General features: G+C 37.2%; 1 protein-coding gene across 1 annotated transcript in view; it reads right to left on the reverse strand.

Moving 5' to 3' along the window:
- LOC131144951 (zinc finger protein VAR3, chloroplastic) overlaps nucleotides 1-18,710 on the reverse strand; it is a 36,381-nt gene extending 17,671 nt beyond the window's left edge. The window contains exons 1-3 of the mRNA XM_058093936.1: nucleotides 18,119-18,710; nucleotides 17,712-17,829; nucleotides 9,127-9,410 (exon numbers count right to left, since the gene is read on the reverse strand). Of these exons, the coding sequence (XP_057949919.1) occupies nucleotides 9,127-9,410; nucleotides 17,712-17,829; nucleotides 18,119-18,573 (857 nt within the window). The 5' untranslated portion in view covers nucleotides 18,574-18,710. The remainder of the gene's footprint in view (nucleotides 1-9,126; nucleotides 9,411-17,711; nucleotides 17,830-18,118) is intronic.
- Between the last annotated feature and the right edge of the window lie 229 nt (nucleotides 18,711-18,939).

Consider the following 18,939-nt stretch of genomic DNA (forward strand, 5'->3'; position numbering starts at 1 on the left):
AGATGTGGAGAAACATGAAAGACAAAAGGAAGGAGAATGCCCCTTGAGAGTATTTTCACTGCTTTGTAATCCTGAATTACAGTGAAATTTTTTGGAATCCCTTGCTAATGTTTTTTTTCCCTGTGGACATTTAAATCAGCACGTGGCCATGGCGAGTTGCTTCTCTAATGCAAGACTTTCTTCCTAATTGCAGTCAAGATGTGATCCTCGTCATATCCTCTTTAGCGATTTTCCTTCCAAGAGGATTCTCAGCATCGCCAATGTGATAGATTTGGCATTTTCATCTTTTGTCAGTTTTACAGGAGAGTTGTGAATGAGAATCTCTTTGTGGGGTTCATCAAACTTTTAAGGTTGATCAAAAGGCGGTTAATATTGATCATCTAGATAATGTCCTATCACATTTTTGAATTTACAAGAAGGTTTCTATCGTTTTAACTGTTGAAAGTTGATGAATTTCAATGGATTTTAGGGAAGTTGGGCATATTTGATTTTGGTTTAGGGTTCATTACGGATCTTGGAGGAAGTACTTTCGAGTCATTCAGGGGAGTATTTAGCCTGAAACTCGTTGAATGGACAGGGTCGCTTCTTGTTTTTTGGAGAAATTTAAAGAACAGGGCCATCCTCATTCTGTTCATATTCCAAAAAGTGTGGAAGTGTCAGGTTGGAAAGCTTTCTTTCATGCTGAAGGAGATTGCTTCTGACAAATTTGAGGGTTCAAAACCATTGGTCGGTGAGTTGGGATGGAGATAAACCAATTGTGGTTCAACAAATGTTCAAAGAAGCAACGATGTGGGAGGGAAGATTAGTGTTTTTCAAATGCTTTTACTAGGGATTTCTTACGTCGATACTTTTAGAATTCCTCCATCGAAGGCTGCGAACACTGGCACCAATCTACTTGCCCCGAACAGTAGGGATTTTCTGGTTTCGGAATCTTCTTCTTCAAGATTTGTTAGGTGGGCTTTTCAAATTTAAATTTAATTTGTATCGGGTGAATCTAAATGGGCTTCAAGATTTTAGGCCAGCCAAAAGAAGTGTAGTGAGCAGATGGGTTAAGAAGAGAAGGCAAACTATGCCCAATGAAATGCGGGTCTGGGTAAGATAAGGGAGTTGGTCCTGGATAAGTCCAATATGGTTGTTACGTCCCCTAAGAATCAAGAAGGCTTGGTTACGGGTAAGCCATTTGAGCTAGATCAAGTTAAGTCCACTTTGGGTCTTAAGTGCTAAGTCCTTCAGAATAAGGTAAGAGAAGTACATTTTTCTAGGATACAGAGTACAGGTTCTAAATCTAGTAGCAATTTGAAGACTCGGATGTTGGAAGATCACACTTCACCCTCCAATGTTCAAGTGAAGTAGGTCAAAGATAAATGCCAAAATGTATTCCAATTAAGGGAGTTCTTTCTTCTTTGTCGTCTGACAGTAGCATTCTTAGGAGGTTTATGGTTCATATGGGAATTTTTATTATGATTCTGATGAAGAAATGGAAAGTATGTATGAATCTGTAAAAATCTTGCTTTTAGATAAACTGTTGGCTAAGAATGGAAGTTGATAATATGGCGGAATTTCCAAGTTATAATTCTATTGTGCCTGCGAACGAGTCGAATGCACTTATTGGTTTGGAAGATGAGATCAATTTATGGTCTTAAGAAGCTCTCAGAGGAAGCGCAAGCTGGTGTTTGCCATTTGAGGAACGCTGAAAATCTGATAATTATTTGGTCAAAGAGGATTTTTTGGCCATCATTTCTGATCTTGAGCTTATTCCCACAATTATTCCTGAAGATTCCATGTCTATTGGCAGCATGGTCTTAAATTTCCACGAAACTATCGAAATTTCCGTTGCAATTTCCGATTTCCGTCACCTTCGAAATCGAAATGGCAGTCGATTTCTGTCTTGCATAATTTCCGTCGAAATCTCAACGAATCATCCAAAATTTATCGAAACCTCCAAATTTTAGCGAAATTGGTCGAAATTTATCAAAACCTCAAGAGTGAAGTGAAATTTCTCTTTTAATTTATTTTATTGAAACAAAAGGTTATCACAAGTGCTTTTGAAATTATATGAAGAAATAAACTTATAGTAATATTTTATTTAACCATTCATGTATAAATTATCAATATTTGTATAATAAATAATATTTAAATGATTTATGAATTTCATTTGCATTAACTGAATATGTTTAATGTACATTATCTTACAAACATGTTTGATACACATACTATTTTACAACTTTTCCACCTCATGCAAAACATAGATGTATTGAATTTGTAATATATTAGTCTTAAAACTTATATTTTTATGTTTGTTAACCATTTCTAAAGTTTCACAAAGAATTCCATGCTTTACTACTAGTTTCCGTTATTTTTTCAAAAGGACATCGAAATCAAAATTTCCGTACTTTTGGAGCTTCGAAATTTGAGTCGAAATCGAAATTTAAGACCTTGATTGGCAGGGTGGTTGATGACGAGAATGTGCATTGGAGGATCACAAAACTTCTTAATCTCAAATAGGTATTCCTATTCGCAATCATTCTAATTTTACTAATAATTTTTTTATGCCAGCAAAGGGATTCCTTTAAGGGAGATGGCATATCTATTAATCCTTTGGGGGTGAGAGACAAAAGGGACCCGCAAAAACTCCTAGAACATATGGGTTTGAACCTAGTGAGTCCCTTATGCCATGACGTGAAGGTGGGAGTGAGTCCTAGGATTTTTGAGAGGGAAAAGAAGAAGGTTCAAAAGCAACAGAACAAGTTTTTTTTATAATAAAAGAAGAATTCATTAATATAATAAGAATATACAGCTAGAAGAATAAGACGTCTCCTTAACAAAATCTGGAAAATCCAAATTAAAAAAACACAAAGAAACAACCTATAAGGGCAGCCCGGTGCACAAAGCTCCCGCGTATGCAAGGTCTAGGGAAGAGGCAGTCCACAATAGGTCTATAGTACGCAGCCTTACCTTGCATTTTTGCAAGAGGCGGTTTGCACGCCTCGAACCCATGACCTCCAAGTCACACAGCGACAACCTTACCGTTGCACCTAAGCTCCCCTAAACACTAAAAAACAAAAAAGATAAAAAACAGCACAAACTAACACTCCCAACACATAACACCAATTGCACTGAAAATCAGAAAAGCTCACCCCACTTAAAATTCCTTTGTCCCACACACCAAATAGAAGCCAAATAATGTATCTTCTCTCAAACCAGCAACTGAGGCAACTTCTTCCGTAGAAAAATGCGCACATTACAATCCATACACAACCCCCAAAAGACTGCAAAAAAAGCACTGCCCTTTCCTTTTTCCTGCCAAATCCAGCAAAAGGCACTGCCAAAAAATCCTCCACTGTCTTAGAACTCACCGAACATTTGCCTAAAATGCCAAATAAATTATTCCAAACACTCCAAGCATAGTCACAAGGAATGAACAAATGCATACACAATGATGATTCTGAACAATTAAAGCAAAGAATACATATGTCTAGAGATATAGCCTTCAAAGGCCTCCTCACCTGCAGCAAGCTATTGGTATCAATTCTATCAAGCACAACCAACCAAATAAAAGTCTTAATTTGAAGGGGGCTGCGGCCTTCCAAATGGAACTATAGAGAGGAAAAGATAAATTAGACCTGTTCAAAAAATCACAAAAAGGTTTGCATGAATAAACCCCCGAAGGATCCAGAGACCAAGACTGCATATCCTCCTCTAAAGAAAAATGACAGTTACTCAACAACACTAGCAAAGAAGATAGCTCTACCTTCTCCCTATCATTTAACGATCTACGAAAGTGGAAATCCGAAAGAAAGCAAAAGGCCACCTTGATCAACAAGGAAAGAAAAAATGGACCCATCTTGCCCTGATCTCAGAAGAAAAAAGCATGAAAAAGAGGTGGACAAAACTATGAAACTCATTAGTTGAAATGTTAGGGGTTTAGAGGATGTTAGAAAGAGGGGGAGGATTCGGGACTGCAGTCCAGGCATTCTCTTTATTTAGTTTTACTTCAGGAAACTAAACTAGAGAATGGGGACCCTTTTTTTTGTTGGGGGAGGGGGGATGGTGGGGGTTAAGAGTATTTCAGGGATTGGAAGCTTATTTCTTCTCAAGGGTCATTTGGGCGTATTCTCATTGTTTGAGATACTATGTCCATTATTAAAGTTGATAGTCTTGTTGGGTTTTTCTCTCTTCCAGTTTTGGTAGATATTAAATGTAGAGGTCATTGGTGGGTTACATCTATTTATGGTCCTTTAAGACATCATTTTTGGTCTTTTTCAAGATGATTCATGCAAGTTTTGGCTTTTGTTCCCCCTATATGGATTGTAGGTGGTGACTTTAATGTTCTTAGGTTTCTTAGGGAGATTAAACAAAAAAAAAGGAAGGTAAGTTTGCTTTGAGAATGCAGAATTTTGATAGGTTTATTAGGGATTGTGGGTTAAGGGTTTGCCCCTGAGTAAGGCTCTTTTCTCTGTGTGGGAGGGGAGGATTGTCGCTAGTTTGTTAAATAGGTTTTTATTTTATAGTGAGTGGGAGGATGGGTTTGCTAATCTTTCCCAATTTGTTTTGTCTAGAGCGGTGTCCCATCATTTTCCCACTTTGTTGGAATATCCTAGGGTGAAGGGGGGTTCCTCTTCCTTTCAATTTGCACAAATATGTGGTTTGATCATGATTTCTTTCCCACTTGTGGTGAGATTTAAGAGATTCTTGGTAGGGGGATTCAGAGAGAGGTTGGGAAGGTTTTAGGTTCATGCAGAGGCTTATGTGTCATAAGGAAACATTGAAGATTTGGAAAAGGTAGGTTTTAAGCCTATTAGGATAAAGAAGGCTGGATTATGGGTGAGGGTGAGTTGGATTTTTTAGATGGGAAAGAGGTGGTGGGTATTAGTCCACTGGAGAGTGAGGAGGCTAAACCGGTCTCACTGAAGAATGCATTGGAGGATTTGATTCTTAAGGAAGTGAGGAGTTGGAGGCAAAAGACTAAATTTAAATGAGAAGAAAGTGATTGTAATATAAAAAAACTTTTATTTTTTTATTTTTCATTTTATTATGTTATTGTATGAATATAACTTCTTATTGATTCTTATTGAAATCGTAATATATAGTACGTATATGATATGAAGAAATAAATAAATTAAATTCTAATAATATTAATTAATAATTTTTTATTGTAAAGGGATCCTAAGCAAGAGTACTAATTCCACTTCCATCACTTTGGTGCCCAAGAGGAATAGATCTATTACAATTGCAGATTTTAACCCTATTAGTTTAGTCACTAGTGTGTGTATGATCATTGCTAAATTACTAGATAATGGGTTCATTGTAACGTTAGATGATACCATTTCTACTGCTCAAAGTGCATTTGTGGTGGGTAGGTAGATTGTGAATGCTATTTAGGTTGCTAATGAGGTTGTGAAGGAGGTTCATAGGTAGAGGGAAAAGGGCTTTCTTTTAAAATTGGATTTTGAAAAGCCTATGATAGGGTTAGTTGGAATTTTATGGATAAGGTGTTGGCTTGAAAACGGTTTGGGGAAAGATGGGGTGCTTGGATGAGGGGTTGCTTGTCTAATCCTTTTTTCTCAGTTATTGTGAATGAAGAACCTAAATGATAGTTTCGAGCATCAAGAGATGTTAGAGAAGGGGATCCATTATCTCCTTTCCAGTTTGCTTTGGTTGTTGATGTTTTAAGTAGAATGGTGGAGAGGGCAATTGATAAGGGTTTAGTTAAAGGCTGGAAGTGAGTAGGGAGGAGGTTTGTGTGTCCCATCTCAGTTTGCTAAGGATACTATGTTTTTCATTTGTGATCATTAAGATTCTTTTTTGAACATTTTGACTCTTCTTCAAATATTTGAGAGTTTCTGGGCTTAAAATTAATTTGGGGCAGAGAAATATTGGAGCCATCAATTTGACACCTAGTAGGTCTCGGGAGTTGTCTTCTTTAGCGGGTAGTGGTCTTCTGGATTGGCCCTTGTCTTGTGTAGGTGTCCCATTGAGTGGTAATCCTAGGTCTGTGGTTCTTTAGAATCCGGTGGAGAGAGTTTCTAAGCATTTGGATGGGCATAAAGGTGCATTATTTTCTTTAGGGTGTTGAATTACTCTTATTCAAGTTCGTCTTGCTAGCATCCCTCTTTATTATTTGTTTATTTCTAGAATTCCAATGGGGATAGCCAGTAAGATTGAGAAGATCATGCAAGCTTTCCTTTGGTCAGTGGCTGGTGATACGAGAGATCATCGTTTTAGATGGGAGATTATCTATAGATCTAGGTTAGAGAGGGGCTCAGGGCTTGGGTCTTGGTAGGTTGGCGTCCAAAAACACTGCTCTTTAGGCTAAATGATTATTGTGGTTTTCCTAAGAGGAGTCTTGCTCTGGCATAGTCATTAAAAGTAAAGTTGGTATGCATGTGACAGGCTAGGATGTTAATTTAGCAATTCGATGTTTTACAGAAAACACATGGAGCTGTATTTCTCAAGTCTACCCATTTTTTGTTACTCACACTAAGTTTTTCTTCGGTAATGGTTCTCGTATTCATTTTTAAGAAGACATCTGGGTGGATAATGCTGCTTTATTGTATTATTTTCCTCATTTTATGTGAAGGTTTTTTTAGTCTTTTTGATTTCTGAAGGTCATTCATTTTCTTGGGACCTCCACTTATGAAGAACTCTCAATGATAAAGAGGTGGAGGAGTTTTCTTCCTTGCTGATGTTATTGGGAACTTGCCATCCTTGCTTTAGGGTGGATAGACATTCTAGGTCTTTAGATCCTTCGGGAGCTTATTCTTGTAAATCTTTTTGTTTACTTAATTAAGGCAAATATTTCCTTTCCACCCCATAGAATTGTTTCAATGGCCAAAGTTCCCTCAAAGATGGATGCTTTTATTTGGCATAGTAGTCAAAGGTGCAAGGTGCACCAAGACGCAAAGAATACTTGGAGCCGAGGCATGAGGCATGAGGCACGAGGTGAAACACGCACCTCATTAAGGTGAGGCACACAATTATTAAAATTGTGTACAATGCCTATTTGGTGGCTAATTGATATATGAACACATCAATAGTAACATTAGAAATTAAAATGCCAAAATATTTAATACCAAAATTGAAAATTTAATGAAATTGCCAGGCCAAAGGCCCAAAAGCATCAACATAGTTCAACATCAAAAGAAAAGAGTACAATAAAAGAAGCAGCAGCTAAATTCAGTAAAAAAAAGTTATATATTAGTTATAAACTTGCAATTACATGTAATATTATAAGAAGAAGCAGCAGGCAGCAGAAGAACTGAAGAAGAAGAACTGAAAAAGAAGAAGATGCAGACGAAGAACTGAAAAAGAAAAAGCAGAAGAAGAACTGAAAAAGAAGAAGCAGAAGAACTGAAGAAGAAGATGAACTGAAGAAGAAGAAGAAGAAGAAGACGACTTACGAGTTTGAACTTCGAAACAGATGAACTGAAGGCTTGAACCTCGAAGATGAAGGGCTCCTGCTGGTTCATGGCTTGAAGACAAACTCACAAAGCTCCTGCTGCTTCGAAAGCTCGAAGACAAACTGACGAAGGGCTCCTGCTGGTGTTGTGCAGCTTCGAAGGGTCAAAGAAGAAGGGTTCCGGCCGGTTTTGTGCTGGTTCAAAGGGCTGAAGATGAATCCTGCCGGTTCGAGTTGAAGGCTCAAAGACAAAGGGCTAGGGCAGTAGGGCTGGTTCAAGTCGAAGGCTGGATTGCTGGAAGAGGGCTAGGGCTCATTCTGGCTACATTTTCTTTATTAACAGCTTCAAAAATTTCAAGGCAAGATTCACAGCGCCTGGAGCATCAGTGCGCCTGCCTGCGCCTCTTAAAGGTCGCCTTGCCTCAACAGGAATGAGGCGCTAGCCTCATCCCCCCTCTGCGCCTCACACTTTTGACTACTATGTTATTTGGTTGGTTATTCTTAATGAAGTTAACACCAACAATCTGCAGTAGAGTTAAAGACCTTAAAAGCCTTCAAAGGGTCGAATAAGAAGGGTTCCAGCTGGTCTCATGCTGGTTTGAAGGGTTGAAGATGAATCCTGCTGGTTCGAGTTGAAGGCTCAAGGCAGTAGGGCTGGTTTGAGTCGAAGGCTTTGCTGGAAGAGGGCTAGGGCTCGTTCTGGCTACATTTTCTTTATTAACAGCTTCAAAAATTTCAAGGCACAACTCACAGCGCCTGGCACATCAGAGCACCTGCCTGCACCTCTTAAAGGTCGCCTCACCTCAACAGGAATGAGGCGCTAGCCTCGTCGCCCCGCTGCACCTTGTGCTTTTGACTACTATGTTATTTGGTTGGTTGTTCTTAATAAAGTTAACACCAACAATCTGCTGTAAAGTAGAAGACCTTCAAAGCCACTTTCTCCTAATATATGTTTTCTTTGTCTTGATAGTTCTGAAACAGTGTCCCATTTGCTTTTGCACTGCTGTTTGCTTGGTATATATGGAATGAACTTTTTGATCTTTTTGGGAGAAACTGGGTGTGTCCAGAGTCAGTGGAGGATTTGTTGGATCTGGGTTTGGTCAAAAAGAAGTATGCTCATGCTTTGTGGATATGCGCAGTTTACACAGTTCTGTTGGATTTATGAATTGAACAAGATGTTCATATATTTATGGGGAAAAAGCTCAACATATCTTTGTTTTTCGGAGAAGATTCATTATTTAACCTTGATTTGGTGTGCTTCTGCTGGTTGTTTTAAAGTGAGGTTTTTCATATCCAACAGCATTGGTTGGCATTGTTATTATAACTGCTTGGGTTATGTTTTTTTTCTCTCTTTTTTTTTTCTTTCTTTTGTTGTGGAGGATTTCTCATTCTCCTTCTCGTACATTCTTCTTTCTCTATCATCTTCTTTTGCTATTAAAAATATATATACATCCTCAATTTCTCATTATTTCAAAGAATATGTGGGTTTCTGTTCAGATGAAGTGAAATGCCTGTCAAATATAACTTTTACTGAGAATATAAATAATAAAAACTTAATGCTCTGATATACATATCCATTCAATTTACTAAAAATTACAGAATATGACAGAAACAAGACAAACAGGTAAAAATTCCATGAATCTAAAGTGTTTATGCCATCTCTGATGCCCATACTTAATGCTGAAGACCAAGCAAAAGAGATCATTAAACAGGGCAGCAGAACAGACCTTGGGCAAATCCAGTCACCTCTTTTCATTTCAATGTTTTGCCGAAGCAGTGTAGACGTTTGTCCATATCTATATGGGAACTGTTTTTCCGCTGATGCAGAAAGATCTGATTCCAAAGGACCACGGATCACCTGGGCCAAGTTACTCAATAGATTCCGGACAGATGATTTAACAAGATTGCTAGCATAGAGATTGTTCCCCTCCAAAGAAGCAGAAGGGTTGCTTGCATAGCTCAATAAAAACCTCATCAGATCAACTGTCTCTGCCATATTGGATTCCATAACCTAAAATTGCAAAGGCAGTCAGATTAAGGATAAAAAATTAAAAACCAAACTAGTAATTGTTAATTCAATAATGGATATCAATCATCAATGGCATATTAAATAGAGATTGTGGGCACTGCACATATCCAATACATTGATCAGAAATTAACAGTCAACGAGGCTTCATTCATGCTAGTGAGTTATTTAGGGCCAATTTATGAGGATTCAGATACCAGTAATACTGCCGATTTGTTTATGAGAATTATTTGAGTGGAAGGACGCACCTTTCAGAAAGAAAAAAACAATCTGCTTCCCTACTTGTCTAGCATGAAGAGCACAAATCACAGAAGTTTCAGTTTGTAACCAATGTTGTTAGAGCAAGAGCAAAGGAGAAATAATGCAAGCATGGTCATAAATTTTGGCAAACTTTTGGCATCTAAGATTTCAATAAGATTAAAAAAGAAATCATACGGTTAATATTGTTTGTTCCCAAATTCATTAAAAAAAATCGAATTTCAGAAAATCAACCAACTCGAAAGATCAGCAATACCTCATCAGACTTAAAATCATTCGGAACTCCGGTTATTTCAACAGAGAATCAAGCTTGCAAACTGCAGGTGTTCTACTGCACAGGGGTTCTCTACAGCTACAAATAACAGTAGCTGGTAGGCTCTGATTCAAGCTTATGTTACCGAACAACCAGATTTAGGAGTAAGACGTAATACTCAGTACACAAGGCTCCCGCATTATCAGAGGTCAAAGGAGGGCATGATGTACATAATATTACCTCAACATTTGGAGAGACTGTTTCCATCACATGAACATCTGACCTTCAGGTTATAGCCCAAAACAGAACCCCAAGGTGGTCATACACACCTAAACAGCTAAACCAGTAGGGTACAAACAAACCTTCTTCCCACAAAACCACCCCCCATCATCATCAGACATCTCTCTGTCAAGCCACAACGACAACACCTGCAATATCGCCATTGATCAATCAAGGCTACCATCATCATCCAGCCTAGGCATCATTATCATCATCTTAGGCCCGAGTTACTATGAAAACTTTATACTGTCCTGGTTATAAAGGTAGAAAGAATTTTAAAGATAAATTCAAAAGCCCGCGTCGTTGAAATGTTCACTTAGTAAATTATAGGACAAAGATATGGGATAGGGAAATCTGTTGCATGCCGCCTTCACATGTTAGAACTCTGCCTCAAACTTGTGGCTTGAATGTTATAATGTGCTGTGTTCCAATATCTCAACCCAGTGTAACGCCAAGGTTTGTCTCGTTTCAGGGGGTTGTGTGCATAATAACCTATCCAAAAAGGGGGCGGGGGAGAAACAGCCTCCTTATTATGGAGGTTATCCAGACAATATGATCCACTACAAATTGCTCACTTGAGTAACTCTCTATCTCCACAACCTTCCCAAAGAAAAAACAACACAGTAAGCAGAAAAAGAAGTTCAATATAAGCTGAATGCACACTCCAACACAAGCTTTGCCGGATATTTTTCCCAGACCTAAGATATCCACAACCATTATCCATCACCAATAGCACAATGTTCCTCTACACATGCACTTCTTTACTTCTTTGAACATGCCATATATGTATGCCTGTATATTAGGGAGATGGGCAAGTAAGATCCTTACAATTACGAGTTGATGCAAATGTAAGCAGGTAAGAGCTCTAGCCACCTCAGTTAATAAAGATACTAAGGAAGATGAGGGATATGCAGAATTCTTAAAAGGTTTGGGTTATTACCCACACTGCAACAAGTGGAGCCATTGCATAAGTCAGCAGATGTGAATGTTAATGGGATCTGTTAGATAAGGTGGGGCTGCAATGAATTGCCAAGCAAAATTGTATCATCTAGCACCTTTCTCAATGGGTCCTCAGGAAAGTGGTCAGTTGGCTTCGTTTAATCGCTTATTGACATAGAGATTCTGTTTAGCTCATCAGGCTACTTGTCCTCATCTAGATTGTATTTTTTCTTTCCTTTCCTTTCTGAAGAACATCCAACCTACTGCTCCTAGAGCCCTCCAAGATTAATCAAATCACTTTTCCTTGCCAATGCACCATCTGATATGTTAGAAGTGCCCTAATCATCTCAAACACTCTTCCCTTATTTCATTGCCACACAAGGGTTACTACAGTTATGTTCATTCCTTCATCTTTTGAAGATGTATTCCTCAAGCATATTAACCTTATCATGTTAGCTATACTCCTTCATATACATATTTTTCCTAATTACTTAACATTCTAATCCATTTTTCAGGAGAAGAAAAAAGCTCAACATTCTAATCCATATAACATAATTGGTTTTCTAGACACCCAAGAAAATTTAATAGATCTTTTCTCCTTAGGCACCAAAGTGATGAAATTTGAATTAATACTCTTGCCCAGAATCCCATTAGGATAGAACTCATTAAAAATCTTCGTTAAATCACTCTTGACCACACACCAATAATCCGGAAATCAAGCCATACTAAACCCATCTGGAACCCAAAGCCTTAGCTCTCTCTGTTCTAAACACAATTGTCTAAGCCTCACTTTCCACAAATGGCCATTCCATCAAATTTAACTTTGGAGTCTCTCACACATAGATGTAAAGACTTCCTCCTCAGTAATCAAATTGGAAAAAAAACAAAAAACTTCAACCTCCTCAATTGTTAAAACAAAAATCAATAGCATTTTCAAACTCCCCAACTTCTAATCTCCTAAACAAAAAATTTGGAGGAACCTCCTTTTACCCATTTAAATTTTGTCTTTTTGCCTCCACATTCTCATTCCCCTAAAGATCCCCTCCTCATTTTCCAACAACATCCTCTTAATCTTATCACAATCCAAAAGATCCCCCCAACAAATCAAATTCGCCTAAATATTACTTTTCTTAACCCTAACATCTCCAATAAACTTTGTTTCACCTTTTTAACCTCTTTGGCATTTTCATGAATCTAAAACCTTCCACCCCTCCTGAACATTCTCACCCCAAACTTTCCTAACCAAATATTGAAAAGATTTATAACCAAGCCACAATTCTCAAACCTAAAAAATAGGACCCACTTGACTTTGCTAGGCTCCAAAAAAAATAAAAAATAAAATAAATTGATTTCACACCAACCTAATCAAGACCCTTGAGAAAGATTAGGGAACTCATCCTCCCACTCACTAGAGAATAAGAACCTATCTAATCTACTAGCCACAGCTCCCCGCCCCCCAGCCCCCCTCCCACCACACTAACCAAGAATATAAAGCATTACCTAAAGGGGGATCGAGGATCCCTCAAACCAAAATCCCTAATAAACCTATCAAAATTCTTCATACTAGAAGTAATCCTACCTCCTCCTTTTACATAGAAAATCTCGCCATGTTAAAGTCTCCCCACCACGACCAACCTAGGATAACAAAAGCCACACTCAACAAATATCTCATTCCAAAAATATGATTTAAGCACAAGCTTAGTAGAACCACAAACCGATGAAAACCACCACTAACCCCTACCTTTTGACATCCAGTAAAACCGACAAGGAAGAAAGACCCCAAAAAACTATCAATTTTAACAACTCAATGAGCATCCCACAAGATAAGAATCCCCCAGCTGTCCCTTGAGATGGGAGAACCTTCCACTCCTAACGCCTACCCCCTCCCAAGCTTAGTAGAACCACAAATTGATGAAAACCACCACTAACCCCTACCTTTTGACATCTTGTAAAACCGACAAGGAAAAAAGACCCCAAAAGACTATCAATTTTAACAAATCAATGAGCATCCCACGAGATAAGAATCCCCCAGCTGTCCATTGAGATGGGAGAACCTTCCACTCCTTACACCTACCTCCCCCCCCGGCGGGCGGCCCGGCCCAAATCCACCCTTTTCAAGTCTAGTTTCCTAAAGAAGTACACATTTGGTGAGTTCTTAATTAGAAATTCCATAATAATCCCCATCTTCGTCACATTCCCAGAACCCCTTACAGTCCAACTAATGATCCTCATAATTTTAACCACACTCCCCTCCCCACCCCTCCTCCCTTACCCCCTCCATAGTTCACAAAAGTAGCTAATTTATTCAATTCTTTGTGCTTCCTTTTTTTTCCACATTAGTCTCTTCTCCTAATGGGCTCACCATCTTAATGTCCAAACCCTCCAAGTCTTTTGTGGATCCCAATTGTCTTTATCATCCCCCAATGGATTAGTGGCAACTACCCTTCTCTTTAAAGATGTTTCCTTTCAGCACAAAGAATTAAAAGTAGAATTAGAAAATTTAAGAACGGGTAATAGACATGCTTAGAATGTGGGATCCTCTTGGTCCTCCCAGATATGTTCATTCACAGTCATACCCTCCTCTCTCTTTGATTGATTTGTGTTCTTTTTCCTTGTTTAAAATTCAAGTAGTGGTGGCTCATAAGCTTGGGAGGATTATATAGGATTTTCTTTGGTTAGGGATGGATGAGAAGAGGGGCAACCCTATTGGGATCTAGCTTCTAGGTGTAGTTCGAAGGGTGGTTTGGGTAATTTGGTGTCTAAAAATAAGACTTTGTTGGGTAAATGATTATGGCAATTCCCTTTGGAAAATGATTCTCTTTGTCATAAGGTTATTAAAAGAATTTTATTTGCAAGAGAATGGGCAGGATGCGAATTTTATAGCTAGAGCATCACATTTAACTATTTAAGTCCATGGAAATTCATCTCGTAGATAACTACTTTCTTCTTTCCATGTATCAAGCATAAAGTGGGAGATTAGAGTAGGGTTTGTTTTGAACAAATGTTTGGATTGAGGGTGTTTCCTTGTAGCTTTTCCTTCCATTTCTCCTCTACCTTTGCATCTTTGGTACTTCTATTTATTTTATTTTCTTGTTTGGGAAGGCTTTGAGGTTTATTGGTATTTTCAATTTCATCATAATCTTATTAATAAGAGGTGGAGGAACTTTCTTCCCTCTGAAGATTGCTTGATTCTTTTTCATTACCCTCATTGTGGGGATAGTAGGATAGAGCCTGGATCATTCAGAATTTTTCAATTATGAATCATTCTATTCTCACCTAAACAAGTCTTTCAATTCTTTTCCTCCTACATAGATTATGGAGAGCCAAAGTTCCTTCAAGGATGAGGGCTTTTGCGTGGATTACAACTTTTAATAGAGTTAACATCAATGGACATCATTTATGGCTTTAGCTCTAGATATGTGTGTTTTGAACCATGTAGTAAGGAGGATCATGCTCATCCATTTTTTTGCACAGCCCCTTAGCGTGGTGTTCATATAACAAACTTTATGGAGTGTTGGGGTAGTGTTTGGTGCATCCCTATATTTGGAGGCTTTCTTGATTGTTGGTTTTATAGGTTTTTGGAAGGCATAACACGAAAGCAACCAGCTTTCTTAGTTTAATAAATATAATGTTAGATGTGTTCCTCGTGAATTTACTACATTAATTAAAACACCAAAGTATAATATGAAATAGTATTTAAAATAAAATATTTGTCATTGAACTGTTCTTTCTCAGTATTTTCTCATTACACATAAATGTATAACATGCTACAGCTCCAATCTAAGTAAAATACTATTTATGTATTTGTACCATAATCATAAATTTAACTAATCAATCTTTTTTTTTTTTTTTTGGAAAAGAATGACTAGGACATTTTATTCAATGTTATTACAATATTTTCATTTAGCACTAGTAGATTTCAATACCTTAGAACTATTATGCACGCTGAAAGAGAAATCAAAGATGTAATACATGGAATTAAAGCAAGATGGGTGAAATGAAGAAGTGCTTCAAACGTGTTATTTGATCATGTTATTAGCAATAAGTTAGACAAAACACCCATAAAAGATAAGATAAGTGGAGTGGTCAAATGATTTAGGCATCTGTAACATAGGTCAAATAATGCACCTATGAGGAGGAGTGAATTAGTTGCTGTTAGTGGCAGTAGAAGGGGTAGCAGTACACCTAAAATAGCTTGAAATGAGATAGTAAGAACTGAATAGCCTTTAAATAGTTGGAAGAAATTGCCCCAGATTGTGTAAATTGTCAAAAAAGGATTCATGTAACAGACCCCACCTACCGGTATTTCAGCTTGGTTTTTCATTGTTTGTTGTTATACTACAATATTTTCAATGAGAAAAAATTGAAGAAAACATGATTCAAAAATTCAATCTGTCCTCTTTAATTGAAATGTCACTTCTTTTTTACTGATGTCTAAAACTAAAATAACCACGAACATATACAAAGTAAAATAAAATGAAAACCATGAGAAATTTTTTTATCTAGTTTCCATTAAAATGGTGTTTGGACAATACATACACAATTTGAATATAAACAACTTGACAAACAGAACTCGTAGGCGCCAGTTTTGTATATATGGCATGTATTTATATTTCCATAATTGTCATAATGTTATAAATATGTTTCGTCAAGGATTGAAAAATGTTAATAACAAAATTAACTTTAGAAATGCAACTTTTATATTTATCAAATGAGTATAAGGCTGCATTTTGCCCTCTTTTACTGGAAAAGCATATACTTTTTTAAAGAAGTAGCATGTTCAAAGCTTTTCTTAAAGTGCCTTCCAGCTCTAGGAAAGCTGACGTTAAACCTTTTTGATTTTGAGTCTTTAAAAGCTAAGAACTTGAGGCTTTTTTGAAGAAAATGATTATCTGAATGAAGGCCAATTAACAGAAAACTCTTTTCATCTGCCATCTTTTTATTTTTCAAACAGTTACAATGTCTCCTTGTTTCCAATTCTCCAAAAAAGTGTATATAAAATTAGAAAGACATTACAAAGTTGTTTTCCAAGGTTTTTAGTATGATTGTTCGAAAATTAGAAAAGAATGTAGTATTTTTTGTAATTATATTGGAAAAATGTAAATGAAAAATGAGAGGAATTCTCCACGAATGAAAAGGCCTTTTTTAAAATAATATGTGTCACGTGTGTATTTAGATTTATAAAAAATAATATAAATTGGTTGCTGCTATAATTTGTGTCACCGATATTTGCACATACCGTTAGCATTATCCCTTTTTTATCATTGAAAACATTGCAATAAAGTTGCTAGAAAGAATTTTATTTTTAATACCTCATTTGAAATAGCAACTAACAAGTAATGCAAATGGATGCTTCTTGGTAGCTTAAGAAACTTAAGTTCGGTTTCATAATTTCATCCACCAAAGCTAACCATTTTCTACAGTCATAATTGCATTTATAGAAATTAGGCTTATCATATAAAGCTCAAAATCAAATAGCTACAGCTTAGCACAAACAAAATTCTAAAGGAAGAATCAGTTCTCCGCAATGATTGCGAACGACTAGAAGTTTCATCTGCAAAAAAAAAAAATTGACAAGAATACTACCAAGGTTTTCACAGGACTTGGGTACAAGAAGATGTCAAAGTTTAGGGCCCATTTAATTGTAGAAAACATTTTTCATTTCCTATTTTTTTTATTTTCCAAAGAATTATAAAAATTTTAACCTAGTTTTTAGTTTTTTAATATTCATATCAAAAGGGTAGAAGATAAAGAATCTGTTTAGTTGTGCAAAAAAATATACCTTTTTACTTTTTATTTCCAAATTTCAAAGTAATTACAAAAAAGACAAATAGTTTTTCAATTTTCAAAATAGTATTAAGAGGTGGTACTTGAGACCACGGATTTCGAGGCTTGGATTTGGATTTGCATGAATATTGAAGAAGCTCAATACATAATCCACATAAATCAAAGTCCAAGATCCAAACTCCATGCTCCCGTAGGCAAAGTATGAAGTTAGAAATCTAAAAAATAATAAAAAGATGTTTTCCAACTTTTCCATATAAATTTAAAAAATTAGAAAACACGGTGGAATTGTTACAATTATTTGAAAAATCAAAAATGGAAAATAAAACTATTTCCACAACTATATAGAGCCAAAAATTTCTTATTGTTGTTCATTTATTGAAAAATTGAAATTGAAAAAACAAATGTTGTAAAATTGAAAAATTAACCAACATTTTTATAATTCTTTGGAAACTAAAATTGAAAAAAAAAGTTGTTTTCCACGACTAAATGGGCACCTAGACTTCTCATAACTCCAACTACAAAAAAAATCATCAAATAGCAAATAACCAAGTTATGATTTGTCCATATAGTTTCTGCAAGCTTAACTAACACGACCAAATCTAACTAAGCAACCAAGATGAGTCCAGCCAAATCAAACAACATTACATGGATATTGAACAGTCCAAAAAGCTTTTACAACCCCAGAAAAAAAAATCAAGAAAAAATGAAATTAAAACAATGATTTTAGATCACATTTTCACAAGCATAGGATTTTTATTCTTACAACTTACAATGCTTTTGCCAATGCCCAAAAATGACTTCATCCTCCATGCCGAATCAACAGAATTTTTGAACAGAAATGGTGTTCCGTTCTCAACAACCACCTCAATATCTCTCCGCGGAAGCAACCTGTGCCCAAGAGACAGAGTGTTCGAATAACAGTGGCAATTGAGACAGTTTTTTCTAAGCACAATTTAGACATTGTTTCGTTAGCATATGAAACAATTTTTCTTGCTTTTTAAAGCACCAATTGATAGAATGTGTCCCGAAGGATTGGTTCCAAAATGTTAACCAAACAGCACCTAATGAGAGGTAAAGTATACGATGAGATAACACAGAAAGTTTACAACTTTCAAACTCAAACAAAACAGTAATGATGCGATCAAGTCGTATGGAAAATTTGGAGTAGGCAACAAACCCTAAAAGATTCGGCTGATCACGAGCGAATGCCAAACACGAGCCCGCGGCCCGCACAAACTCCTCCGACAAATCCTCAACAGCCGCGAACTCATCCTCACCGCCAATTGCACAAGCACCTGCCCCAGAAAATCTCTGCCGATCAAAGTATCCGCGGGAAGCAAGACTATCGACGAGACTCACCCACTCGGGCCAAGGGTGAGAAGCCCTTTGCGTCGGCGAGGCGTCGGCGAAATGGTCATCTCTGGCGGCGGATTGGGTGTGAAGGTGTTGAGAGGCTTTGATGAGAAACTTTAGGCGGTGAGAAGGAGAGGCAGGGGGAGTGAGGTGGTGAGGCAGGGAAGAGATAGAGCGGGGATGCTTAGTGTGGCGAGCGAAGCGGATGAGGGAGGGACGTGGGCGGAGCAGAGGGTAGGGAGTGATGAGGAGCACAAAGAACCTGGCGACTCCGCCCATGGCGGCCGGCGACGAACTGGGGCGCCTACTGAGAACGGCAGTGGAAGTGGAAGTGGTGCTGAAACTCTGACCGAAACACCTAAGCCTCTTTCCGCTGGGTATGTCTTACTAATTCTTTTGTTGGGATTTGGGGACACAGAGGGTAGGCTGTAGCCTGTAGGGAGTTTTTTAAGAAAATATTTAATTTAAAATTGAATAAATATAATTACAGGACAGATGGCCAATAATTACATAAATGAAAAATCAATTGATTATTGGAAATATAGGATAGATAATTACAAAAATAAATTCAATTGATTATTGGAAAATCGATTTTAGTTAAAACACCGGCTAAAAGTCTGTTTTTGTTTAAATGTCATGGAAGTT

The sequence above is a fragment of the Malania oleifera genome, chromosome 12 (assembly GCF_029873635.1).
Source record: "Malania oleifera isolate guangnan ecotype guangnan chromosome 12, ASM2987363v1, whole genome shotgun sequence".
NCBI lineage: Eukaryota > Viridiplantae > Streptophyta > Magnoliopsida > Santalales > Ximeniaceae > Malania > Malania oleifera.